Source organism: Brugia malayi, assembly GCF_000002995.4.
Source record: "Brugia malayi strain FR3 genome assembly, contig: Bm_v4_Chr2_contig_001, whole genome shotgun sequence".
NCBI lineage: Eukaryota > Metazoa > Nematoda > Chromadorea > Rhabditida > Onchocercidae > Brugia > Brugia malayi.
The window spans coordinates 9,903,869-9,931,694 of NW_025062476.1; the positions used below are offsets into that span (position 1 = coordinate 9,903,869).

Below are 27,826 nucleotides of genomic sequence, written 5' to 3' on the forward strand. Positions count from 1 at the left end.
TTGACTTTTAATTCCACTTTTTCCCCAAAATCTCTACTGCTACCGATTTGCTCTTCTTACTGTCACAAGGAGATCTATCAGTACCAGTATGTTTGCAATATTTTCATTCCTTCTCCTACCAACTATTCATCCTTCCTCCGTTCCTCTCTCAAAAACTATCTGCTCATTTCACCATCAAAAGACTAACACATTAATCGGACCTAAACTTACCCAAACTCACAGCTAAAATGTCCGATTTCTTGGCTTTTTGTTGCTCAATCTTGGCTTAACCTACAAGTATGTATTCATTAGTGCAGTATATCTGTTAGCTAACAAATTTAATTCACATATACAACCTTGCGTCATCATTTGTGTTTGTAAACAATTAGCAAAATAACGTAAATATTGGACATAATTCTTAATTCCTGGCATTGACTCATACCCTTATCATAACCTAATTTAATAATTCAGTAACAGTTAAGCGTATATGACCTCTCATTAGGATCAAAGGTATTTCAAGTTGGAGTTATGCTTATCATTATTGCTTGATAAAGTATGTATCACTGATAGCAGGTAACAGGGAAAGAGATGTAGTACCCAAAGAGATTGTCCATTAATCGACTGTCCATTAATTTTGTTTAGGCTAAAATGTAGCCTATTCGACAGCTGCATTGCACCAATTTTTGCCATCGTTTCAATCTGTCTGCTAACTTTGGCAGTAAACATCGTCAATCGTATCTGACCTCAGACTTATCTTTAAACTTCCGGTCCGGTAATCATCGAAATCCTACATTACAACTACTTCCGAAATTCGTTCTTTTGCTTGTTTGCTACACTATTTTAAGATATCATCATATGACGTATTTAATTTAGCATTTTTTGTTACATTCAAATCATGTACTCAGAAGATATTTGCGCCCGTATCCGTCAAAAAGAATAAAAATTTCACTTTCATTTTTTTTTTTACATTCTCATTTTGCTAGTTATTTTTCTTTCTCTTTTCGAATTTTCAGGTGTTTATGGGTAACCTATTAACAATAATCCTTTTTGACAATATCAGATAACCGAATGAGCCATTTTTCCAATCAAAGGAACTCATCAACATCAACATCCTGAATTACACATAATTCTTGATGACAAAATAAGCCACAATTTATTTTGATTTGAAAATTTTGTTTCCTTGATCTCCTTCAGCTATCCTCTACTCTTCTTCTTACCACAACTGTTTCCTTTTTTTTTTTATTTCAGAGTATTTTATGTCTTGTGAGTATTCAATGAGCGAAAAATATGCGCAAACTTCCACATGCATTAATATATCTATTTTTGTTCTAATTCTCTTCTTGAAATTAAAAAAAAAAATCTTTAAAAATTGCTTTAGCTACTTGAAAAATAGTTTCATCAATAAGCTGACCAATTCTACATAAACAAATCAAACTTAGAGTTTTTTTTTCACTTATCTGGGAAGAAGCTTTTGGGGAAGATGATAACTGGAGTTATGTTTCGGTAAACTCTCAGTTCTTATTTATACACTAAGCAAAAGTTTTATATAACAAGAGATTCTCTTCTAGATAACAATAACAACACAACAATTATATTTCAATAAAAGTTTTCCTGTTTAATGTTTTTTTCCCATTTTATCCTTTTTCCTTTCTCTTTCTTTCTCGTTTTATTTTATGAATAACATCGAACTTTCGTTGATTATTCTTTTCATTCCTGTTTATTACTTACCAAATCTAAAAAATAATTAGTATTAATGATGTATTCAAGAAATAGAAATAACGTATTACTGATGAATTATTGTCACAAAAATAAGTATTCATTGACACTCCGAATTTACTAAACAGATTGACTTGCTCTTAATAATTTTTATGAACATTTCAACGATGTAAGTCATTCAGAAATTATTCCTTTCTGATTAATTGACATATTTAAAACTACGAAATTGTGATAAAAGTGTGTTTTCAGAAAAGTTTTAGGTATGTTCGATGGGATCGAAGATATTTTCATCAAAGATTTATTCCGTCTTAAAGTTTACGATTATTCTTAGTGGTAAACAATACTTTAAGGTATCAGATTTCATGAAAGGAGCTATCATTTTTTTTTACAGTAAAATCGAGCAGGTTGAAATTCCGAAGAAATTGGGCTTTCTGCTTCCACTACTTATTTTAGGTAATCGAGTTATAAAATCTGATACGGATGTTCTAGCCACAACTCAGAAGGGAACAGTTTGAATTCGTAGAAATTGGCGTAGTTTCATATTTTGTTTATCTTATATTTTTAACATAAATAGAACACTGTTCACATTAATATTCAATTTATTTGAAAGCTTTCTGCGTATGTTGATTCATTTTAAGTAATTGTAAGTAATAGTAACTTTTATATATTTATACTTAGTTATTTTTTCATTTGAATTTATATGGGAAATTCATATAGTGAAAAATCCCATAAATTTGCATATTAGTAGAGAAAATTAAATGCAATTTGTCATACGCTTTTTTCATTTTCATGAAGAATAGAACTTAAAGTAATAAGTCCTCATTTCACATTCCATTCGCATGAGTTATGCATTAGCTAAAGACTGTCAATTTTATCAGCACTATTATCACCAATGCAGTAGTAGCTATAGCAGCAGCATCATTCCCTCACTAACTAATTCTTTGGCCCAATTCTTCTCTAGAAACTAAGCCAGACAAGTACAGTTTAAGCCAAGTCGAGTTAAAATATCAATAAACAGAAAATATCATTTTTTTCTTTTTCTTTTGCTCAAGTTTTTCGCAGAATTTGTGCGGTATTTTCATGGAACCATTAATTTTGACTTTTTAGACATCAAAAATTGAAAAACACAAAGTTGTTGACTAATGCTTTTAGAGAAATGAAAGTGGATGCACTTTATGCCAAATTACCTTAATTGAATTATTCCACTCCAAGGATCAAAGTTGATTTTGCTCTAACGCTTCAGACAAACAAACAAGTAAGGAAAAGTTTCCATGATATATTATTATCTTGTAAATTTGCTAATTGACAATTTTTTCTTATCTCGACTGGATAACACTAAAATGATAAAAACTTTAAGTGACAGCAAGATCAATGGATGATCAATGTCGAGATTCATCGAAAAATCAAGAATCATAAGAGAAATTAGTAGAAATTATTCGGATATTTTAGATATCAATACTTGAAAAGAAAACTGACTGTGAGTGACATTTTAGGACATCAAATAACATGTGTCATCTGCATCTGCAAAAAATCGTTGTCATATACAGCTAAGCAGCTTTTGCGAGATGGAAAATGATCAGTGGATAAGAATCTAAAAAGACTGATCACAGCAATTGTGGTCTTTATAAGTCAAATTATGATTGAACTTTTTGTTTAAGTTTTGTAAGTGGAAGGGTTGGTCTTCTTTACCATATCTCACAGACCTAATTAATCCAGTTAAAAAGTTTCTTTACATTATTAAATGTTATGACTCACTTATATGCATAAACTAGAGAAAATCTTGATTATTTCTTCGACTAAATGTTTTAATTAATTTATCGCTTGATTAATTCGTTGCTAATTGCACCTTTAATGCTTTGCGATATTTGATTTAAGCCGCCTAATGTGTAATAATATGTTTTGCGTTTTCTGCAAATTTGAAAATATATCCTGCCATATTTTTAATATTCTTTAATCGCTATTATGATTAGATGTCATTTATGCTTGCTTTTCTTAGAAACTTATCAAATTTCTCACCACGTGGGACAATGCTTTCCTTTCAGAAGAAAATATCGACTTTTAATCGATTTTTATTGCTAGTTATTAGCTTATACTTGATAAACTTATAAATGTTGACAGTTTATTGCTATTAGCTACCAATATAATTTTGAAAATGAAAAATGATTGGTATTTTTATTGTTTGTGTAAAGGTGTGACAATGTTTTATATGACTAATGATGGAGTACATTCTGCTGAATTACTGCTAATAGTAATATCGACTTTATTTTCCCTAGAAACCATAATTTAAGTTATTAAATCAAACAACTGAACTATTTCAAATATTTAAACTATTTTCCGATCATTTATTTCTCAAACTTTGAACAAAATTCAAACTTTCTCTTTTTTCTACTTATTTCCAGTTCTATTTCTCCCATTTTAATAGGGGCAATATATATGATCAAATTAGTTTCGTAGTGTTAGAGAATCCCTGTCGCTTGGTTTAATATTTGAGACTTTCCGATGTTGCAAAAAGATTCATTCTGTCAAGAAAAAACATCACCAATTATGATTGTTTTAAATAATACTGCTAATTTGAGCTTTGGTCTAGCATTTTACTTTGTAAATATTTTTCTCTTTAAATTTTACATTTTTAATTTATTTCTAATTTGCTGCAGTTATTTTTACGTCTTTCAAATAAATGTTGTCTATTCTAACCAAACTTTACAAGGCAATAAATCTTATAATTCTTGAACATTTGGCTAGCAATTTTCTTTTTATAAAAATAAAATTGAAATAGAGAATTCAGTCAACAAGTGCTTTCTGTAAAATTACTGTATTTCTCTTCTTGAACAGAAATGTATTCTGCCTTCGGAAACACTTCTATTTCAACCATCCATCCGAACATTTATTCTTTACTCATCTCTTTTTAGTTAAATAATTGCTGCTAAATAGGTTGTATATGTGTATTCGCACAATAGTTTTATTCAAATGCTTCATTCTGATTTGAATTCAATTTCTACTTTAATTTTCTTTTGGAAATTGCACTAAAGCAATTCTGATTCATAAGCATGCATTAAAGTCGTGCAATTTTCTATCTTTCATAAAAATTTCAATAGAAAGCATGAAAAGAGAATATTATTACCTTAACTCTTTTAAAGTATCATATTTTAAGCGCATTTCATTCAAATTTTACTCTTCTATTATTTTTCCTCAATTTTGCGTGCTTCGTTCACTGATTACTATCAATTGTTAAACTTTGACACGTATATATGCTAAATTTCTCTCAAATATTTTAGCTCTTTCTCGCATCAATGCAATAATTTCCAACAAAAAGCTACAAATTACATCAAAATTGAGAAATTAATTCAACGATCAACGAAACTTGGCATCAATACATGTCCCAGACATTACTATTATTGCTATCACTGCTAATCATAGTATTGTCGCTTCTTGGACGACTCAATAAGCAGCAATTGTCAAGCTGGCGTTCTGTTTTGCCGGATTTGCAACATTTGTAGATCCGTTCGTAACAAACAAAACAATGTGGACAAAACGTGATAAACGTCTCGAACCTCTCTTCGTTAAGCCAAGCTCAAGTCATATGGAAATGACCAACTATTTCCATTTCCACAGAACACATCCTAACCAAATGGTACCAACCTCAACGGTGACCAGTTCACTTGGTTCAGCACCTGCTGTATTTTGGAAGACTAATAGCGCACGACGTAGACGCTTCGGTTTGTTTTATTTTGTATTATAGTTGATTTATGTCCGTACAATGGCAAGGAACAAACAATCTTAAAATTTTTCCCTTCGATTCTTGACAACGATCAAAAATTTATTGTGTCAGAAGTCTTCACTTTCACTTTTATTTCATTCATCTAATTCAAATTACTACATAACCCGAATATCACATGTCAAAGCTGTCTTTGAAAGGAATTAATTACTAAGCAAATAAGAGAAGGTTTAGAATACCTTGTATTGTACACTCAAAAGCTTTGCTGACTTTTAAACCAATTGGTTCAGTTGCTGCTTCCTAACCTCATTAATTCGCTAACCTATGGATTACTGTGCTACATGACCTTAGCTGACCTTTTGCAGTTCTACTAGTAACTTTAAATAAATAAGCAAATGAAATTATTACATTTTTCTACAGAACTAATCAAATAAACAACAAAGAAAGAGTTAATTTAGTAATTCGCTTTAAAGAAATTTCGAAAATGGCTCATATTTTCATTAATATGATTTTATCTCTGAAAATTTTAATGAATTTTACCGTCTTTGCTGTGACACTGAGAGAAGTAATTAGGTGTTTAGCTAATTAAGGGCAACTGGATTCTTCAATTTATGAAAGAGGAGCGGGAAATTCTTGCTGCGATATATAATTTTGCATCCTATCAATTTTACTAGTATTTTTTTTTTTTTTTTTGTATGTTTCATGGTAATCTTCATAATCCTACTGCATTCTTATAAGTGGTTAGTCTCATTTCACAATTTTTTAGAAAGAAATCTATAAAAGGAAAATTACAGAAATGTCGTCGTAGTGAATACTTACAAAGTTCAGTGAAATTTCAAAACAAAGTCTTTTGATTGAGAATTATTGTTATCTCTTTGATTACTATCTTGAATTAATCAATTACAGATTCTTCTGTGATTTTACTTTTACGACTGAAAAAATTTAATGTTTATCTTATGTTTCAGCAAGAATACACTAATCCTTCTTTTCTATTTGATGTAATCATATTCTATTAGTATTTAAGAAGATTTTAATTACACTCTGATCTTAAAACAAACTTAGTCAAATTTTACTTTTAATGCTTTTTTGATATTAATTGTTCTTTTTATCCCATATACTTCTAGAAACTTCAAATACTACAATTTTTTTATGTTATGAAAAACGTAAAAAAGAGAATAAAACTGAAACTTAACTTCTTTTTTGAGATATTATCGCAAGCAAACTTATTACAGTGACAAAGCAATGGGACAAACTTCATCTTTCATAACATAAAAATTTAATTCTGTAGTTGGTTTTTGAAACATTCAAGTCAAAATTTAAGCTTCTATTGATGAATCGTTTGCAGAAATTATACTTTTTAAAGTTGTCATCCGACTTAAATAAAAAAGTAATGCTATATCGAGGAACTAAACTGAATCTTTAGCATAGTTAGATATGCAAATTATTTCTTTAAAAAAAGACTCGACATTCTTGTTTAGAGAGAAATTCATTTCATTACAGTAGTAGACAAAGAAGTGAAAGGTTTCGAGGAAGGCAATTAAAATAATTTTTAGATTTTGTCGTCTATTTCAAATAGATTCTTTTCAGTATTATTTTCTTAGGAATTAAATCTGTAATATTCCCAGAACATATGCCTGCAAATATGTTATTCAGTTCTTTTCCTTATTTTAAACTAAGTTAAAAAATGGTTTTAATCTAAATTTGTTTCATCGTTACCTCGAATGAATGTCAAAAACGTTTAATTTCACCGAAATTTGTCAACCTTTTATAAATTGTTTTTATTGCTATTTTGCTAATTGCTTCATCCAAGGTTTTTGAATACAGAAAAGACATGAGTAACAAAAAAAAAAAAAAAAAAAAAAAAACTTCAGTAAAAAAAGCTAGAAGCTAAATTGTCAAAACTAATAAATAATTTATCAAAAAAAAGTTTAATCTTGCTAACGTTATTTATTCATTTACAAATACAGTATACGACATGATTTAAATAATTTCGGAAGTTGTTTGAGGGCATTTTTAAAATTTGGTTTTTCCATATTTTTCCTATGGATGATAATAACTTCTTTAGAATTTTGCATTTACTTGGAAAATTCATTTCCTTATTTTGTACTGAATGGAAATAGCAGAAGGAAATGAATGGAAATGAAGAGATGAATGAAATGGCAAAAAATTTGAGAAGTTCAAATCTCTGAAGCATTCATACATGCACTTTTAATACCTTTCCAAGAATATTTCTTTATTGGGCCAATTTATGGCAAAGAAAGGCGGAAGAGAGCCAAATATCTAATAACAAATGTCGCATCAAACGAGTTGTCCATTAAATTTAGCAGTCTGCTTGAACAATGTGAAAATTGCATTTCATTGTTAAAAGGAAGCAACTACACTGTTACTTTGATATGTGGCCTAAAGTGCAGGCGAGCCTTCAGGCACTTTACTTCGATTATGAGCAACATTTTTGCTTCGTCTTCTCATACACTCATTTTCCTCTCTCATATCTGTCTTCTATCTTTCAAGTTGCAAATACGTAAATTTAAATATTAACAGGAGAAAAACAAATGAACTGATCAAATTCTCATGCAAAATTTGAACTAGCATTTAACATTAATATGGTTGACATTCCTTCCTTTCCCTTTGGATTTTATTTAATTTATCAAATAATCTGCTCTGTATGCAAAAGTCATTCTTTTTTATTCTATCTTTTTGTTGAAAATCTTTGGGAGGAAATTACTTTGACAGATAAAAAACAAAATGTTTCAAATTTAATTTCTTCCTTTCCTATTTCTATAATCCTCTGTTACATTTGAAGAATCTGAAATTTCGGATGATTTAAAATGGGTTTTGAAAAATAGTCTATGTGATAAAAGATGCCATCCTTTAATGTGAAATGATGAATTCAGTAAAATTCGCGGTCACTTTAATCAATGTTATTTGAATTCTAATCTTAGTGATTTTAGTGTTTACCAAAGAGTGATGGAGGAGTTAGTTCATTTATCGCTAACTTTATTACAATCATTTTACTTTTGTTACACTCATTTAGGAGAGAATTAACAAACTGGAAATATCTTTTTGTAATTTGATGCTAACTTGTGAGAGATGTGTGGACAATATAACAAAAATAAATTGAAATGTGACAGTTTCTTTCTTGATAGTTTCTCTCAATTATAATTTATCATTTCATTCAGCAACAAATAGAATAGAAGGAATTGTCTTATTTTATTCAAATAAGCATTCTTTGTCTTTGTTTTTTATTGCGCAACAACAGAAAGTAATGCATCTGATATTCTTGCTGCAGTTTTTCAAATCTCTGAAACAATTCTGATATGCTTATAAAAATTAGATTCTAGCAGGACTATTTAATTAGTAATTGCAAGGTGACCTGTTGTGGCCTATTATTAGCACTGTTTCAAGCAGAACGAAAAAGTTTTTACTATTCTGAAACATAAGAAAGTAATACTGTTCATTGTTAATAGTATAGACAAGGAAAGAAAGCGATATATTGTAACAAATGATTTTCAATGAAAATGAAGGATAAGTGGTATCAGTAAAAGTATAGAAACTAATTCAAACTCATAGAACTATCCTTGATTCTTCCCATCCTTTTCAAATAAAATTTACTAATGAAGGATTGAATTCGTTAATATTTAAATGTTTAAATTTATAATTTAGTATCAGGGATATTATCCCATCCGTATTCAGTAAGACTGTCTATTTGATTACTAATTTGATAAATTCATTTTAATGAAGAAGTTGTTATAGACAGCCTCGTTTATGTGTAATAAAAGGTATTTTAAATTGCTCGCTGTACTTTCTCATCAGTAAATGCTGCAATGACGCCAATATTTAGTTATGTAATATATATGCGTACTTTATAGTCACTTTTATTTTACTTTCAGTAATTTTAATTTCTTCAAAAGATTTTTTATGAAATAACTCATTATTTGCTCTGCCAAAATTATTTTTTCTCTTTTATCAGAAAAAAGAATAACTTTTAATTGGACATTTGTGCTGATCACTTTCAGAATTTTGCAAAATATTTCCTTTTTATTACTTTCATATTTAGTAATTCATTAAAGTAGCAAATAGAGATCGGATAGTTAATTTCGATATGCAATCACAATATCTGCAGCATCAAAGTGAATGTTGGGGCAATTTTAATGGTAATGAGCTTTCCTAGTTTTTGGTATGTCATTGCAAGATTTAATTTCCTGGAAAATATGACTTCAAGAAAAATGTGTTATACATCTAAATATGGAATAATTTGGCTTAACAGAGAGCCAAGTAGTTCTTTAAATCGATGAATTATTGAATGTAATGAGTAGGTGAAAGCTACCATTTTCCTAAAAGTTATATATCCACTTGGAGTATTAATGAGATGAAAGACAAGTATAGAGTGAAAAAAAAAAAAAAGTTTTAAGGAAATTAGATTTCATTTCTTCCATATTAATGAATTTTAACTACTGAGATTTAACATTACCAGATACATAGTTTGTTTTAGTGATGCTTGTCACATGTTCATCCAAGATAGCTCTCCTATTCCTTCTGCACTTTTGGGATTTTCTTCGTTTGTCAGTTAAGAAAGGTAGTAATTAATGAAATTAGTTGAAATATCAATTGCTTCTAAGCTATTCGTAACATTAAAATGTTTTTTAGTATTTGTTGAGGAAAAACAATGAATAAATTTGATCATAAAAGAATAAATTTCCATTTCCATTATTTACTTTTTTTTATTGATCAAAAAAGGAAAACTCAATAACGAAACAAAAAAGTTAATTTGCATGAAAAATTCTTTGTTGAATGAACTGGAATGGCTTTTTTTTATTTGTCAATTATTTAAGCTATTTATCAAGTTTATTTTAAAAATTTGATGGAATAAAGTTAACATTTTGCGACATCTTTTTAATGGCTTACAAAGAAAGATGGTCCAATGCTTTAGCATCTAACTCATATTGTAAAATATTTCAATATGAATTCACTTTGTAATATATATAATATTTTGAGTGTGAGCAATTTTATCGAGAGGAAAGAAGGGAAAAAAGCTTACCAACCTTGTTATTTTCTCAAGAAGAAAAAAAGGAATGCCATTTATTTTTGAATTCTTTGAATTAAAAAATTTTCATGCAAACTGGAAATGGAAGTGAAGTCATTTTAAATTATGTTTGCTTAACAGAAATGAAATTATATTTTTGTTGCACGCATTTAAACAACAAAAAATGAATGTCTTTTGCAAGAAAACACAATGCTGTCTTGTTTAATCAATTCAATTTAGTAACTTTTTGATTATTTGAGTAAGCACATATCGATATTAAATTTCAATTTCAGTGCATCATAGTGTGACTAACCATTTATTTGAGGTTTCTTTTATCGTTCCTCATTTCTGCTCCGTCTAATTGATGCATCACATTTCTCAATTCCAAAAATTTTTTCGCTCTATGAATTATATTCATTTCAAATTTAGCATTCTTATTTCATAGCTAATATACCACTTTCTATTTTCGGTAATATTACGGTATTTCCGTAGGTTCATATAAAGCCTGGCGAATCTATCCTGGAAGTTATTTATGGATCTGCCATTAGCTAATATGAATTACTTTGCCGGACGGAAGAGTAGCGAATTGCTGCAATAATGAAAGCGTTACTCAGTCAGTTTCGGACCCATCATTTTATGCTAAATGGTAATGTAACATTCAAATATTAACTGGTCATAGTAATTCTTGAAATATTTTAGAGCAAATCAATTCTTGTTCTATTCAAAATATTTTCCGGAAATTAGAAACTTTCATAATCACTTGAACATCGGTTATATTTATTCCCTAAAATAGGAATTTATTGTTTACTTCTCTAATCAACGAATTTGTTCTGTTCAAATCCAATTTATTACTTACTTAGATTCAATCATTTCTAATATTACATTGCATGTTATTTCGTTTTGTACAAATTCATCAGTTTACACCACAAGCAAATATAAAGTTAATTTGTTTGTATGTTAGTACAGGAAGACTACTTAGCTGAGATTAATTCCATATTTTCCCGGAAGACTTCATTCCGCATTTCCCTAAAGGTTTCATTCGGTTTTTAACAGGAAGTAAAATATGATTTAAAAAGTTGTACTTTATGCATTTTGGACATTTCTATCTTATATTCGATTATTTAAATTTCCTTCTTTTATATTTTCGTTTATTTTTATTTTAGATTGTCGTAGCTTTTTAGCTAATTTTTTGCCTAAAAGTTGCCTTTTAATTTTGTTCAATTCTTTTTAGATATTATAATGAATTGTTATCTTAATGTGATTCATGCAAATTCAGAAATGTATTAGGAAGGCTACTTTGCTACTTTAAAGCACACTGCAACATATTTCATAGTACAAGTAAATCGTGTCGGAAAATCCTTTGCACATGACCAGAAATTTCTTGATGCTAAGTTTCAACTTTTAAAAATTAGTAATAAATGTTGGAAGTGCTCAAACAAGAAAAGAATTTATTCAGCTTAACTATTTAACTGCCAAATTTTAATTTACATTTGTTATTTATATCAAGTTCTTTGAAAAGCTTTTTTAAATTTTTTACTGTGATTCATTTGTCCAAGCACATTTTAATTGTCTTTTTGTACAGTCACAAAGAAATCATCTTAACAAAACATTTATTGAATGAATACTTTATTAAAGACTGGGTTAACAAAGGAAACCTTTTCAGTATAGAAGACAGTTCATATTTCAGATTCTCTATCATGAATTTTCTCCATTTCTTGATAAACGGAATTCTGAAAAGTGCAATCGTTAAATTTTTATGAATTCAACTTTCAAGAAGAGGAAATATTAATAAACATAAAGGATCGATTTGTCATCTTTACCATTATTTATGTAGTTTTCCATTCTCTAGTGGACATTTCCAGTGTACAGTCGAACTATCTGACTTTAAAATAAATTCCAATCATTCGTTTGATAAAAAAACACAAAGTTTTTTTACAACAGAAATCAATGAATAAAACTTAAAATTAATATAAAACTAATTCAAAAATAAGAAAAGAAATGGGAAAAATTCGCGACCACTTGTGTAGAAGTATCCACGGAGCAAACGGAAGTACATTTGCATTTCAATAAAAAACTTGATGAAATGCTGCATGAGTAAAAACCATCTGCTCGTATGTTTTATTAAATCATCTTGAGATTTGCTTTCCATCCAAAGCATTATTTTACTTCCGTGGGGCATCACTGGATGACAGGTACTTACTTAGTTGAGGCAAAATACATCAGCTGCTTACTTTTTTAAATTAATCTTATCTTTCATTACTTATTTTTTTCTTTCAACTGGAATTTAAAAGCTTCATTTAATATACTATACTTAACCTCAATGGTTACTATTTGGAGAAAATGAAAGTTAATTGTTTTCGGACAGTCCAACAAGACAAGATAAAAAGAAATGATGATAAAAATTGGTTTACAGAAAGAAATTTCGTACTAAATCTTACTCATTATCTTGCTTTTACCTGTTCAGTGGTTATTTCTTCATCCAAAATAAGTGAATTAATTTTCGTTTTTGCTGTTATTTTTTAAATTTCACATAGATTTTTTAAAGTGACAAAACGATCAGTAAATTTGATACATTGTGAATTTGAAGTCAGCATTTTATTTATTAGTTATACTGTACAAAATATCCAAAGAAAGTTTTAAAATTGGTTTATAGCGTAGAATTAAATGAAATAATTTCAATATTATCAATTAATACTTGTACTACTAACGTATCGATTTTTGCTGACATTTAAATTTCGGTATTTTAATAGTTAAAGAATACTGTAGGGTGAATGAAACAATAGGTGGAAAAGTGATGACGAATATAATAAATGGTTATATACTGTATCGACTGATGGTCGATAGAAACAACAAAAGCTCACATCAGCGACGACACAGTTTAATGCCTCTTTCAGAGGGGCAAAAAGCTTATCATTCTCAGTCACCACGCAGATCACTTTTCGGTAAGACTTAGTTTAGGTTAATGGTGACACAAGAATTGAGACTAAATCTGTATGACATTTGTAAAATATTTCATTCTTCGGCCAATTTTATGAGACTAGTTCTGTTCATTTGTTTTTGGATAGTAACTCTAATTTCCAATTCAGTACTTTTCATCCTCAGCAATTAAAACACGAAATTAATTCAAAAATTTGACTTTTTATCGGACTGAAATATTTTTTATATTCTTAATTTCAGAACCATTCTGCTTACCAGTAATTCAGCATGTACCTATCAAACAGAGATTAAGTTCCGTCGGACGAGATAGCTCAAATGGTAACTTTTATGACCTTTTTGTTGTATGAATTTTCTCCATTATTGTATGTCTAGATGAATTAGCAAAGTCGTAAGTAAAAGTAAACAAATAAGTGATTTTTAAACTGGTGATTGAAATAAAAAATTCGTAGTTCGGCCTCAAGAGTCGAAGAATTCGATAAATTTTAATTTGATTTTGAAAGAAGAAAATGCTTCTTTTATAGCTGATATATGCAGTGATCTTGATCCAACGCTGGTTGCTTCTTCTAATCCATACCTGTACCGCCGTCGACGAATGTCGCTGCTGCAAACGTTAAGATACCAAAATAGACTACTGGCAGATAGCGGGGTTGAATGTCACAGTCAACAGTCTGATCGAGGTTTGTTTCATTTCTCTTGCTAATGAGTAGCTTTATTCCTTAAGTCGAATATTAACACTTAGTGTAAATCGATGCATTGTGGTCAAACAATTAATGAGTAATTGATGTGATGTAATGAAGCACTGATAAGGCAGTTAACAGTATCAGTACACCTTTCTTAAACGTTGCCATGCAATTTAAAATCTAAAATTTAAACTATTTGAAAATGCACTGACGTAACATCCTCTTATGAAGAAATTTAGGCAGTGAAGCAGCACGAGGTCATCGGTCAAGTTACTCGTCACCATTTCCATCTTTAGAAGCAAAGGACTCAAGAAGAAGTTCTTCTATCATCAAATTAAAGAATAAGTATAACTTTGTTCATAATTCAATTATAGGAAATTGTTTTTGAGCTTCTTGTTCTACAAAAATTTGCATAATTCCCATTTCTGCTTTTGAAGGACATTTGCATTTTTTGGGAAGCGTTCGTCTAAACGAAGTCAAACTTGTGACGAACAAATTTCCAGTAACGGATGTACAAAGTATTGTCAGAGCAATGAAAATGATCATCCTATTTATTCTTCCATTGATTTAAGTGCAAAAGGTAATACTCTAGAAAGTATCTGATACAATCACATATCAGTCAATGTTTCATTTGAAATTAATTGGTCAGAAATTTCACTCTAATCGTCCATATTTGTTTACTATTTAGTGTGTTTTCGCTAAAACTATCACTTGTATATTTCTTTATTCCTATATTGTTTATAGAAACTCGACATGGCAAGTCACTGTCAACAAATGATAGCGGTCATGAAAGTCAAGGACGAATTGTTACCGATGAGGAATCTCAGGATGATAGGACTGGTTCGTTTTGAATGTAATAAACGAATCACTTTACCTGTTGAAAATATCTCCTTTCACAGTTATGATCTTCTTGTCATATGTCACTTTTATAGTTATTAGCTAATTAAATAATATGCGATATAAATTTGCTTTCCATTTAGCATATTTAGGTGAACGTTGTAGTGAGCGGCAGGAAACTGTGGCTGTAATTGAACAGTCGTCGGGAATTCATTCCGAAGCAAGAATAGGAGTAGGAGATCAACACAAGTGTCCAAATTTAATAAGAAGCTGTAAGTTTTATTAAAAAACCACCTGCAAAAATTTCTGAGATTTCAGAAAAATGACCGCACTTGAAAATGGATCTGCTTTTCTTGAAATTTTCAAGTACGCTCAAGTTTTGCCATTGTTTTTTGATCTGTTTATCGTAATCTGAGATATGTTAATTTGAGGAGTTTAAATTTTCACTTTGCATTTGTTCTGGTACAGCAGTTATCTACGAATGATAGAGTTCAAATTTCAAGGCCGATTTTACTTTTCATTACACTAAATATTATTTAGTAACAGGTAAAACAGTAAATTAATAATTCCAGTCATTTACCTCTAAAATAAATCAAATAATAGATTTATTGAACGTTCTAAGATATTTAATATATTCCAGTAATTCGTTAAAATTTTTCTTTTTTTCTTCAGTTTTCTTCTTCAACCATTTGTTTACACAAAATAACCGTTTAATCTCGGATTATTATAGCATCTTGTCCTCAACTTGGATTACATCTACTAATTTGTCATGAAATTTGTCATCGGGCAGCTTCAAATCGTCAAGAATTTGTACTAGTAGATGACGTGGATAGCGAGGAAGATGAAAATAGTGAAATGCCTGTTTTCGAGAATTCATTTCTTACTGACAAGGTCTATAATTACATTAGTTTGATATCATATCAGCGGCTCACTAATTTATGTAGTGATTCGTTTGTTTATCTGTAATTGATAAGAGATTTTTTATGAGACAGTTCCAGTTGACGACACATATACCAATGTACTCATGTCGAGTCATTTCATATCTTTTTACTTTAAAGAATTATTCAATGCTTCTCGTAAGCTTCGTATTTAAAAATAACTTTTATGTCTATGAGTATTCATTTGCACAATTTGTATTTCATTTTTCAATGTTACAGCATTTGTTATCATAGTGAGAGAATTTCAGAAACGATCCAATGAGAATGTAACTAGCAGCACTCCAACAAAATCGTTGCAAAGTAGTAGTTGTGAAGCAACAGAATGTATCATTGAAAATGATGAATTCAGATATGCGATGAAATTGCATCGAGATTGCAGTTTAATTGAAAATGGTATATATCTTCTTGCTTGAAATTTTATCGAAATCATAAAATGCTGGACAAATATTAGAAAATTTAAGGTGAAAAAAATAATATCAGTGAAGAAAACTCTTTGTCACAACAACAACAACAAAAGCGGAATCTGCAATTCACAAAAAAACTGCAATATTTGAGGTTATCTAACGGTTATGTGACTGAACAATTTGCATATGTTTCACCAAGGTCTGGGAGAAATTCTCCAATGTCTCGTATTTCTGCAGAAATGTAAGTGCTTTGATCAAAGAATTAAAAAGCACAGTCTGTTTCTGTCCATTACACATATATAATGAGCAGATATTATCGAAAGAATGTAATCATAAAATAGTACAAATAATATATTTTTGAATTCATAATGTATGTATGCATTATTTATATGCATGACAGCTACTTTGCACATACAAATAACTTAATTATGAATCTAAGATAAGCTTTAAAAGCAACTTTAAAGACCTCCCAAAGATCATAATTATAATATTTACCTTTTACGATAATTTATTATAGTCAAATTAATTAATAATTAATACTGTTTTAGTAAGAAACAAGAGGATAAAAAAGAGGACAAGAGAAGCCTATCCACGGAAAGTTTTTTTCAAAGTGAAACGGGAAAAGAAATACTGGACTGTTATCCGGAGTTCGATTCACTCCCTTCCTTTTATTCGGATGATGAAGATGACGATGATGATAATTTATCATCATTAATGCTCGATCATTACCTGCCACCAAAATACAGTAAGTGAATAATTAGTGTCTTTCTAGTTAGATTCTAAAAGGAAGGAGTTGTTCACGAAAATTCTCCCAAACTATGAGTAAAAAATAGCCTTTCTAAATACTTCTGCAAACATCAATTCCATTCTGACATCTTTATTTTGATATTTGGGGTTATTTCAAACTTAGGTTTTATTTAAAACATGTGAAAATTTCATTGCTCTATTAATTCCAGTAGAAAATGCATTTCGAAGAAAATTGCTGGTTAGAGTTTTATTTTAGTGCTCAATCAAAAATTCATTCTGCAAAATAGCTCGAAGCAGGTGGCACAGCTGTAATTAGAGTAAAATTTTCTCAAAGGCTGTAATAATTTATGAGTATCATACAACCTTTTTATGAGGAATAAATTGGAGTATCAATACTTTATCGTCTTCCCTAAATTTTAAACTAACATGAGTAACCCAAACATAGCTCATTGATCATAGACCTGTTTCTGTCTCCAATATTTCATATGTCAACTCCCTTCATGAGTTATTCAATGCAGTTCATGACTTCTTAATGCTTGAAACGAATTCAATAACGGTCAACATTAATGCAATAAAAAGTGCATAATTCGAACTGATCACTAAATTTGCTGACCATTTGCACTTGGTCATCAGAAATTGATCGCATGAAAGCATCAAGTATATATGTGTGATAAATTAATAATAAAATTCATTTAATGTATGTTAAATTTATATTATATCTCTGACATTAACAATTATAATTGCTGTAATTGTTGATAACAGGCACAATCATCATCTATCATTATCACTAATTTTTAGGCTTCTCAAGCGATGGAAAGGACGGTAGCCGTCGATCATCTTCTTTATCATCGCTCATTACTTGTTCAGATACCGAACAGTGCGGTTTTATTTCTTAAAATTTTTTTTTGTTTTTTATTTATTGAAAAATAATTAACCATTTTTAATGAAAAAATCAACCAATTTTCTATATTGTTTCATTGCAAAAACAAATTAAATTAAAGGTTTGTAAGAATATTAAAATTTATAACTGATTCTTATCTTTTGACTTTATTTTATCAAAAAAAAAGAAAAAAAAAACTTGTAGAAATTCTCAAGAGAGCTCTTTGTTACGTGGTGAATAATTTTAAAGGAAAGAATAAAAAAAAAAAAATAACACTGTTTTATCATTTTGAACAAATATTTAAATTTCATTTTTGCTTAATTTTTCAGTAGATATTTCACGATAAATATGACAGTAATGTTAAAATTTTAGTATAACTGAAAATGACAATGTGAATAAAGAATTGTTTAGACAGAAAAAACGGCTTTTGACCATTATTTTTCAGCACATTTATATTAAAAATATTGCATCAATGAGCACTTCATCTTTTCATAACTATGCTTACTAAATAAATCTAAATAATGCGAAGTATTTTCTGGTCTTTAATTAGTAACTGCTAAATTAATTCATACTAACTTTCTTACATACTTGTCCTTTTCTGTCATGATGCAGTCGTGCTGTCGTTAGTGTTATTCAGAAACGTCTAAGATATCAGAAAAGCTTATATCCTAATTGAAGATAGAAAAGGGAAATGAAAGTGGAAACGAACATCTAAAAACGGAAATTCGCTTTATCGCATTTTATCCTTACATTAAGTATGTTTTTCAACTTGAATACGAATTTTTTTTTAAAGACTATTTCAGAAAAATTCACTGTAAACATTATTTACTTACCTTGTTCTATTTTAGTCATAAATTTCTGATATTTTCGAGATTTCTTGACTATTATTGATTTAAAGAATTAGTGTTTGAATATTATTGATCCAGAAAGAATTACTGTTTCATTTATTAAAACGATAATTTCATAGTACTTTTGTTGAGTGATTAGTATTCTTTATGCAACCTGGAATAGGTCAAGATAACAAATACATTCTATATATTTGAACTTTTTAACACATCCTATTTCAACAGAATGAGAAGAGTGAGTAATACGTAGCAAATTCAACTAAAATTTAATTATATAGCTTGTAAAGATAAAAAGGAGAAATAGACCAAACGTTAATGAGAATTCCCTCAAATTAAATTACTGTATTTTTTTTTATTCTCTGAGTAATGGATTATTTTGATGGTCGTCTTGAGCAGACCGACAAACTTTCAATGCTATTTCAAGAAATATTCAAATTAATGCTACTCAGAAAATTGAAAGGATTGCTATTTCACTCCATTGTCCTTTGCCTTGTCACATCTCATATAATTACACGAGATATTTATCATATTTTCTTAATCTTCTCTAATTTCATTGTCATTTTTTATTTTTATTTTTTAACAAATCATGCTTTAAATTGTTGGTAGAGAAATTGAAGCAGCAACACAGTTGTGCCACAGGAAAACATTTTAAATAAATTAAATTACATTTTATGTTTTCTTAAAAGATTGAATATGTAATTGTAGACTTCAAAACTATAAAATACTCTACTCTTACTAGCGTTAACACTTCTGCATTCTTTCTAGATTCCGAAATTTACATCTCAATGTTTTTAAATTGTAAAGGGAATGTTTGTTTTACAGCATTACTCAAATTTCAACATTTAATTTCCTATTTTCTAATGATATCAGTTTAGAGAAACAATTCGCTTAATATTAAAACATTGACTTACATAGTGGCACCAAAATACAGCAAAAATTAATTTATTCCCATTGGTATATCCATGTGGCATTCATTCGTTTATTCTCGACAAGATATGACTTTAGTTGCTGAGACCATAGATGGATAAATAGACAAAGTTTAGTCTGTTCCTCTGACGAATAATTGTTTTATTGAATAAATTTTGCTAAGATAAACAAGGATAAGAGTGATCATTTTGATACGAATAACTTTGAAAATTTCTGTATTTATTCAATTATGAAAAAGCTTTGGGAATTATTTCAATACTTATTCTTTCTATTTGGCATTGAAACTTTCATTCTTTCTTTTTCATCTTCACTTTTCTTTCTCCTTTTTAACTCTGTTAGCAGTAGATGCAGTTAAATCATGTGCTGTCAAACTTAATTTATTTTTTCTGCAGTTTATCGTTAGTCTATTTCACTTCGTCAATCCTTCTAACTTTGCTCTCTCCTTCAAACTTAATCACTTCCTATATTATTATTCATCACGTGAAAAGAAAGTTTAGCTCGCTGGTCGCATCCTTTCCGGTCTCTTTCAATGAGACTACTAATCGGTTTATTGAAGACGTAAGGCGGGATTTTCTCCTTCATCACTGTTGTTATTAGTTTTATAAGAGGCATCTCTCAAAGATTCTTAGATAAAAACCACAAACAGCCATTATTTTATCTGCCATTTCCTGAATGACAAGAAATTGCAGGAAAAGCATTTCAGTAATACTCACCAATGCTATAAATAATTAATGTGTGAGAATAATAATAATAAAACTTTTTTTTACTTAAGGTTATTTTTAATATAAAATAAAAAGTTTGCATCAGCACTGTTAGGTAGGAATTTAAACATGAAATTAGCAAGTAATGTCACTTTAATTCAAATTTTTATTCATGAAGCAGTCAGAAACATAAGAAACATCGTTTAGATCCAATTTAAATTGACTGAAAGAAATCCGTCAAAAAGAACTTTTCTCTTTCTGTCTTTTCCGTTTGACATCAGAAGCTTACTACTTGTTACTTCCAACTTATTGATACGAATTTTGTTAAACAACTTTTCCAAATGTCATTTGAAATAAAGAATGAGCTCAAGAAAAGAAAGATAGTTAAGGAAGATAGAAGTTTCAAGCTAACCATATTTTTTAACTATTATTTTTGGCAAAATAATAACTATTATTATAATTTCAAAAATAGAAAAATTGCTAAAACATTAACAAAATGCTATAATAATAGTTTTGTAAACAAATAAAGCTATGAAATATGGCCTTTGGTCATTATAGGTTTTCACGATTCCTTCAATTATTTCCTACATTAAATGCAAGGAGTATTAAATTTTTGAAGATTGCCATGTCTGAAATTAATACGTCACAATACCAACTTGGATAAGTTTCAAAGAGAGATGATATCAGTATCATATATCAATATTTCGAGAAAAGTGAAAGTTTCATTAAGATAAAATTACACTTGGCAAGCAGGTGTGTTCAGATCTTATTATATTCAAATTTTCAATTAAAAAAAAAAAAAATCGAAGTCGACAGGTTTTGATAAATTTAAAAGTTTTTTCTTTGATGAAACAAAATTTCAATATGAATCCATATAACACATAAGAGATCGAAAAACTTTTTTACAGATAGTGAAGTAGCAGTAGTAATTACAGTTTTAACGTCATTAACTGAGTAATTTTAATAGCGATCATAATGAAAGTTATTTAGTTCTTTTGAAATATAACTTTTTGAAATGAATCAGAATTTTATCTATCTGATTATTTTTTAGTGTTTCATGCATTCTTTTTTAATAAATTTTAGAGATATTTTAACAGTATCGATTGTATAAATCGCTACTACGATGTACTTTTTCTAGTCAGACAATGGTTTAGCACAAATAATTAATTATATGACTAAAGTATTTCTGATAAACAAATTTCTTTGTAATTATCTAAAGCTCAAATAACAAATCTTCTAAATATGGGCAAATCCATGGCTAATATTTTGCATCAAATTTGCTCACAAACATGTGAAATATGTTGCATTAATTCGAATTTATAACAATATTTAATTGACATCGGCGAGCTTTTTAAATTCCTTCAATAGATCACGAATGATACTTCTTCGCATTGCTTTGAATCATTAGTGTTATTTTTAATGCAACAGCCGATTCTATTGCTCTTTACACTCTTCCTAATGCAAATTTAGTAATGTTTATCAGTGTGCATGATTTCATTTCATTTTAAAATATAAATATTTGGCTATAAAACAAAAGTTTCATCTAAATCATTTGCGTCAAAAAGACTTTAAAGTTTATACAAGTTTAGAACAATATAATATACTTTTTTGGTCCAAAAGAAAAGTAGAAATTTTGAAAAAAGAAAAAATGAGCATACTAGAAAGAAATTATTTTCTTATTTAAAATTAAAAATTGCAAAAAAGAGAAAAAAAAAAAAAAAAAGAAAAGGGGCTAGATTGACAAATCAATAATCTGATCTAAATTCAAAAAATACAACTAGAAAAAAAAATAATGCTACAACTTTTTAGATAGTGTTTTTAGGGTTAAATTCGAACATTTATCTTCACCATTCATTTTTCAATTATCTTTCAGTGCATCGTCATCTGTGGAACGACAACGAAATAACAAAGTTGGAATTGTAACGCAAACCGATCTGAGTTTAGTTCATATTAGCGATCAGCTTAGCTCTTATCTTAATGGCCTTACACTTGATAGCAGTACTCATGATGCAACTTTTTTCACGTATCAGGTGATCAAGTCTACATTTTATTTTATTTTTTATTAATTTTTTGAACGATTCTTTCTTTAAATTTGCTATTCAGTTCAAGAGCCATATTTGTTATGAAATTATCCAAAAAAGAAGCAAACAATTATGAGAAGTGCCTAATATTTAGAGCATTTCCTTAACTTAATGATATTCATTTTTTTAAACGATCATCACAGACTATTTGAAATAAGTCACACTTTGGAATATTGAAAATTAGAAAATCAAATCTTTTTCAGTCCACATTCAAATTGCTTGTTCCATTTTCATATCTATTTCTTTGTTGGATAAAGTCTAATTATTGCCATTATTGTGAATTTGTCAATGCTTCAATAATTTCAGAAAAGACTTAATTGTAAACAGAAAAAAGAAAAAAATCAAACTAATTTTAAAAAAAAATTTGAAAATAATTCCACTGAAGTCAATATCATTAATATCATTAGGACAAGACATTGCTTGCTGATTAACGAAGAAACAGAAATAGGAAAAAAAAAACTGCAAGGCAAACTACTATGGAAGATATAAGAATATTCAATTCATAATCATTTTTTAGTTAATACACGAAAATAATGAATTGAACGAATAGAATTGTTTAGTTTTCTTATCTAATCTTTAGTAACTTTTTGTTTCATTTCATTTTTGATAAATTTCAGACCGTTAAATAAAATAACAGATTAAATATTTTATTATTTAATAAATTTTTGCAGATTACTTGAATTTAAATAGGTAAAACTCATTAAATTCTTGTATTAGATCGTTACATTCTATGAATTTTACTTGTGAAAATTTAATTTTAATAGTATATAAATTTTGAAATTCCTAATTTTACTTTATGTTGCTCTCTCTTTTAGCACTTTTTGAAAATCTTTTTTAATACTTGTCTGAATATCGGAATTTTGGAAGCCGTTTTCTTTGCTATGAAATAATATTAAATCGGAAAATATTCCTATTCCGTACAATTTAATTATGGAGGCAACTAGAAAGTTGTTTGAATAAGAGCAACGTATTTTTTTTTTTTATTTTCGACCACCATGACAAATTAAGATAAGCAGGATGTATTATCTGGAATCTTTCATGATTAGAGTAAATCAAATTTTATTGAAGTGATTAAATTTTGGATTAGAAATTGAATGTGAAAAATAGGAGTAAACTTTTAAGAAATCATTTGCTGTCCGTCTTTTTTTTTTCTGAAGTATGATAGTGGCAATTTTACTTCACAATTATTACGAACTAAGGTGAGCATATTGTTCCCCAGCATATTATCTCCACTAGAATTTTTGTTTAAAATTATTCAGACATTCTTGTTAGTTCAATTTATACACTTTTAAGGATTAACTTAAGTAAGACGTGGGAACGGTACTACCCGTGAGTGATACTTTCATTTAGAAGTGTCGTTTAATACCTCTTTAAATTAGCTAAAAGTATCACTTAAAGCATGAATATCATGCCAAGCTGAGATTGAAGCTTATTTTTGTTTCTATCTAAAACTGTTTGCATTTGTCCTTCCTTTACAACATTTGGTGGGAATAAATCCTTCATCAGATGGATGTCATCGAGGCATTGCTGGGGTATATGTACATCACTAGGACACTAAACATGACATACATTCATCTTATTGAGTTTGGCTGCAGTGCATCTAATACTTCTAACTCATGAAATATGGGTTTAGAAAATAAGTTCAAATTTAATACTCAAAAAAAGAAAAAAAAAATGACGCTTGCAATGCTGTATTTTCTTTAATGAAAGGTCAGCAAACTCTCAAGCGGGCAAAAATAGTCGAATTAATTAATTAATTACGGATCAGTTAACATCTAACTTTTCTTCGTAATTTAGCTTATCATCCGATAAATGACTTTTATGTTTCTTCATCCGTCTTTCCTCTTCTTTTTCTTTTTTTTGGATTTCCTTTGAATTTAACAAACCTTTACATTTGAGCTATATTATTGATTCTATCGATTTTATGGCACATTGTGGATCGTTATTTTAAGGCACTAATAGCATTTATACCGCAAACTCTGCAAACTGCAAATTACATGAGAGATCTTTTCATAGCTTGATAAGATGGATCGAATAAGCTCATAATAAACGATTATTCGGATGTGTTAATAAATTCGTCGCTACGATAGCATTGGAAATTCGATAGAACAAATTGCTTAACTTTTGATTTAGAATGTAGGATGAATTCTTACTTGCTGAAGCGATTGCTTAAATCTTTAGTAAAAAATTTCCTTCACTACTAATTAAATCATTATTTAAACCCAATCATTTTTCATTACATGAAATCACATTGTATTTTATTCATAAAAAAAATTCGAGCCAAAATACCGAAAAATTAAAATGAGATCTTGATCTGATCATTATTAACTTCTTCGCAGATGCCATTTTTGATGCTGAATGACGGGCTGTTGACCTATGACATCTATTTAGCTTATTTCATGCGCCTTACAGGGTTGTTTCGAAAGTAAACTTGTTGAATATTTATCATATCTTATGCTATCTGCATGATTGAATCATTGTATATTTCCTTTTTAGTTCCGTTTCTGAAGAAAATGGAGCACTTTGCAGTAGTAACCGGAAATATGATATTAGCTCTCTGTAGAAACAGTTGTCCTCTTATGATTAAAATTTAATTTCAATCATTAAAAGATTCCCCTTTGACCAATTTTATCCCAACAGATTTATGCAATGAACATTACAAAGGTAGAAATAATAATAATATTTAATAATAATAATAATAAATAAATAAATAAACAATAATTAAGATTAATAACAGACGATGAGAATAGTAGCAAGTGATACTTTATTGTCACAAAAGTGTTCACAAGTAAAGAAATGTAATGAGGAAAGTGACGAGCCAGTTGAATGACTAACTGCTTTGTCCAATTTTCAGGGAATGAATTTCTTAGCAAAACATTTCTTCGAGTATCAGTCATTGAACAATCGGCCACACTACGCTGTACAATTACACAAATTGGTTCGTTCATCCGTTTTAAGTTATCTTCAGTATTTGAGGTGCAAATGCAAGTAAGTTGTGCTGCAAGTGTTCCACCTGGAATGAATTTCAGCCACCTTCGCAGGCTGGCGCTGACCAGTCAGCATCGTGGGCTCCGAAATCAATGATCAAAGCAGGGAAGAACCAGGCTGCACCTGCAGCTCGTGCTAACCGTGCTAACACTGAACTGAAGCTCGGGACACATCGATATGGACGGGCAGCCAGACATGAATTTCGAGAATGGGGTGATAAGCATGGAGGTTGTGTGTCATCATCTAATTAACTGCAAAATTTTTCTCACTTTTAATGATTTATACATGTTGCTCAATTGAAATATTCTTTTTCATTGATATCAAAGTTGGTTGATGACAATATGCAGGTTGTCATTATAATTCAACGCTGTTACCACAATTTTGCAATTCCAAAAATTCAAGTTTTTCTTTACAATTCTAATGCGTTGCAGAGTTAAAGGGTGAAAAACTGGCGCCACATAAGGATGCTTTAACCAAATTCTTGTCAAATGAAGAAAATACACCACGGAATTTGTTTGATTGCGAATTTGAGGAACGAATTTTTCAAACAGAACCGGAAACTTTACCAGAACTGTTAGCAAGAAGTAATAAAGCGGATGAAATCGATTTGTCGCTCTCTTGTGCTGATACTACCCCTGTATCTTTCCAACCTGTTTATTCTTTAAGTTAATTGAAGTTTTTTTTTTTTTATTTCAAATTTATGAGAAAGAAATTGCAAAAAAGATGGAAAGATTAAATAAAGTTTACTATGTTTCACTCTAACTGACTTCCCTCTTTGTCTCTATTAACCGTTTCTGTTGATTGAACTCTTTAGAAACGCTTCTTCCATTTCCCTAATTACAGATCTGCAAAAAAAAAAAACAATTTTTTTAGGGTACAAAATATGAAACAGAAGTGCTAACCATCCTAACATATGCGCCAAATGTCCAATTCGTGACAGCTACTGTCAAAAAGGCTAAACTATTACCTTTCAATAATAGTAAGTCACATTGATATTTCTTAAATTTCAAATTTAAGATTAGCTTCTTAAATGCTGATAGGTGAATTTGCTTCAGAACCGTTTGCCCGAGTAATGTTGTTCGACAAACGTCGTTTGTTGGAGCAAAAACAAACAACAGTGACACCAACACCTGTTTGTAGTAGATGTCTCACCACTGATTGGTAGGAAACATTGATCATTTCAGTTTTATTAGTGTGTTGCACAAATGCAACTCAGATGTACACATGAACTTTAATTGTTAGAATATCAATTTGAAATAATTGAGAATCTTACATTTTGCAAATTATCTGATCTGACATATACTTACGATAGCTTGATAATTTGACAATTTTTCATGCTAATAGATCAATAATACTTTATGTTATGATTTGCTAATCTATTAGTGATATAATTTTAATAGTTTTTGTTTTCGTGCAAAATTCTAAAGTATAATTTCAACAGTTGCTGACTGATAAAATTATCATTAATTTATGCATTGATCAAATTTCTAATTTAGTGCACGACAAAAACCACCTGCATCGAGTCCCCCGTTGTCATCCTTATCAGCTGATTGTTCTAATGCGACGACGCTCATAATACGACGGACAGATGCCATTTTTTCCGAATCCTTCTTGTTTCACGTCACTCCACAAATGCTTGATAGGTGTCATATCGTCATCGAAGTGCGTTTTTTTTTAAAGAAAAAGGACGAATATACGATTTCAACAATTGCTGACTAAAAAATTATCATTACTTCAACTTTTGACTTCGAAACGAATTAGAAGTCAAAAGTCAATTGTTTACATCTAATTGCTGATAGTCACTGATAGGATATCATTATAGAATCACTGATAGGACAGATTGTATACCATTTGCTTAAAATTCATGTTACAAACCTTCAGATCGTTGAAATTATATTAATTGTATCATGATGCATTCCTTTACAGATGTTTGATACTGATCCGGCTGATTGTAGTCGTGGACCGATTCCAATTGGACATTGTGTGATTGGACCGATGTGCCCAGGAGCCGGATGTGCTCATTGGTTACAAATGATCCGGAAGACTGGCTTGCCAATCTGCATGTGGCATCGCTTGTTTAAGAGTTAATGAGGGTTGTATTAATTATCTGAAATTTCATAAACCATGATTTGTCCACAGGTCGTCTTGCAATCATTTTTTACTCTTCTAATTGTATTACATTACTCATCACAGCATACATTCCATTATTTATTTTTGTTTGTGTACCTGAAATGCTCATAAGTTATCGAATTTTATGCATCACTTTATATGTTATTAGTGTAATAATGTTTCCTTCCTTAGTAATGTTAATAAAAATTAAGAAATGAAGTTTCTATGAGAATAACAGCAATCTAATGATAAGATAAGAACAGTAATTGATCAGTGCATGAATTGATTACTCTTTTGAAATCTCTCATTAATGTAGAAT

The 27,826-nt window shown here is 29.4% G+C and overlaps 3 protein-coding genes across 4 annotated transcripts; 2 read left to right on the forward strand and 1 right to left on the reverse strand.

The window, feature by feature from the left end:
* Positions 1-415: 415 nt before the first annotated feature.
* Positions 416-705, reverse strand: Bm17530 (Uncharacterized protein; the record flags this gene model as incomplete). Its single annotated transcript, XM_043079106.1, has 2 exons — positions 416-433; positions 577-705. 2 exons carry the CDS (start codon positions 703-705, stop codon positions 416-418), a joined length of 147 nt encoding a protein of 48 aa, XP_042935040.1.
* Positions 706-2,057: 1,352 nt separating this feature from the next.
* Bm17531 (Uncharacterized protein) lies at positions 2,058-3,271 on the forward strand (the record flags this gene model as incomplete). The annotated part of the gene is made up of 3 exons (XM_043079107.1): positions 2,058-2,148; positions 2,939-2,950; positions 3,189-3,271. The coding sequence occupies 3 exons, from the start codon at positions 2,058-2,060 to the stop codon at positions 3,269-3,271; spliced, it is 186 nt and encodes a 61-aa protein (XP_042935041.1).
* A 1,944-nt stretch (positions 3,272-5,215) lies between these two features.
* On the forward strand, positions 5,216-27,486 carry Bm3072 (the record flags this gene model as incomplete). 2 transcript variants are annotated; one of them, XM_043079108.1, is made up of 20 exons in its annotated part: positions 5,216-5,411; positions 13,611-13,688; positions 13,892-14,047; positions 14,290-14,395; positions 14,488-14,630; positions 14,795-14,890; positions 15,040-15,159; positions 15,618-15,778; positions 16,074-16,218; positions 16,287-16,470; positions 16,778-16,974; positions 17,775-17,853; positions 22,203-22,359; positions 25,265-25,348; positions 25,440-25,626; positions 25,830-26,035; positions 26,272-26,377; positions 26,454-26,559; positions 26,895-27,060; positions 27,325-27,486. In XM_043079108.1, 20 exons carry the CDS (start codon positions 5,216-5,218, stop codon positions 27,484-27,486), a joined length of 2,835 nt encoding a protein of 944 aa, XP_042935042.1. The 2 variants fall into 2 exon arrangements, with proteins under 2 accessions (XP_042935042.1, XP_001900832.2); XM_001900797.2 differs by lacking the exon at positions 5,216-5,411 and adding an exon at positions 13,228-13,375.
* Between the last annotated feature and the right edge of the window lie 340 nt (positions 27,487-27,826).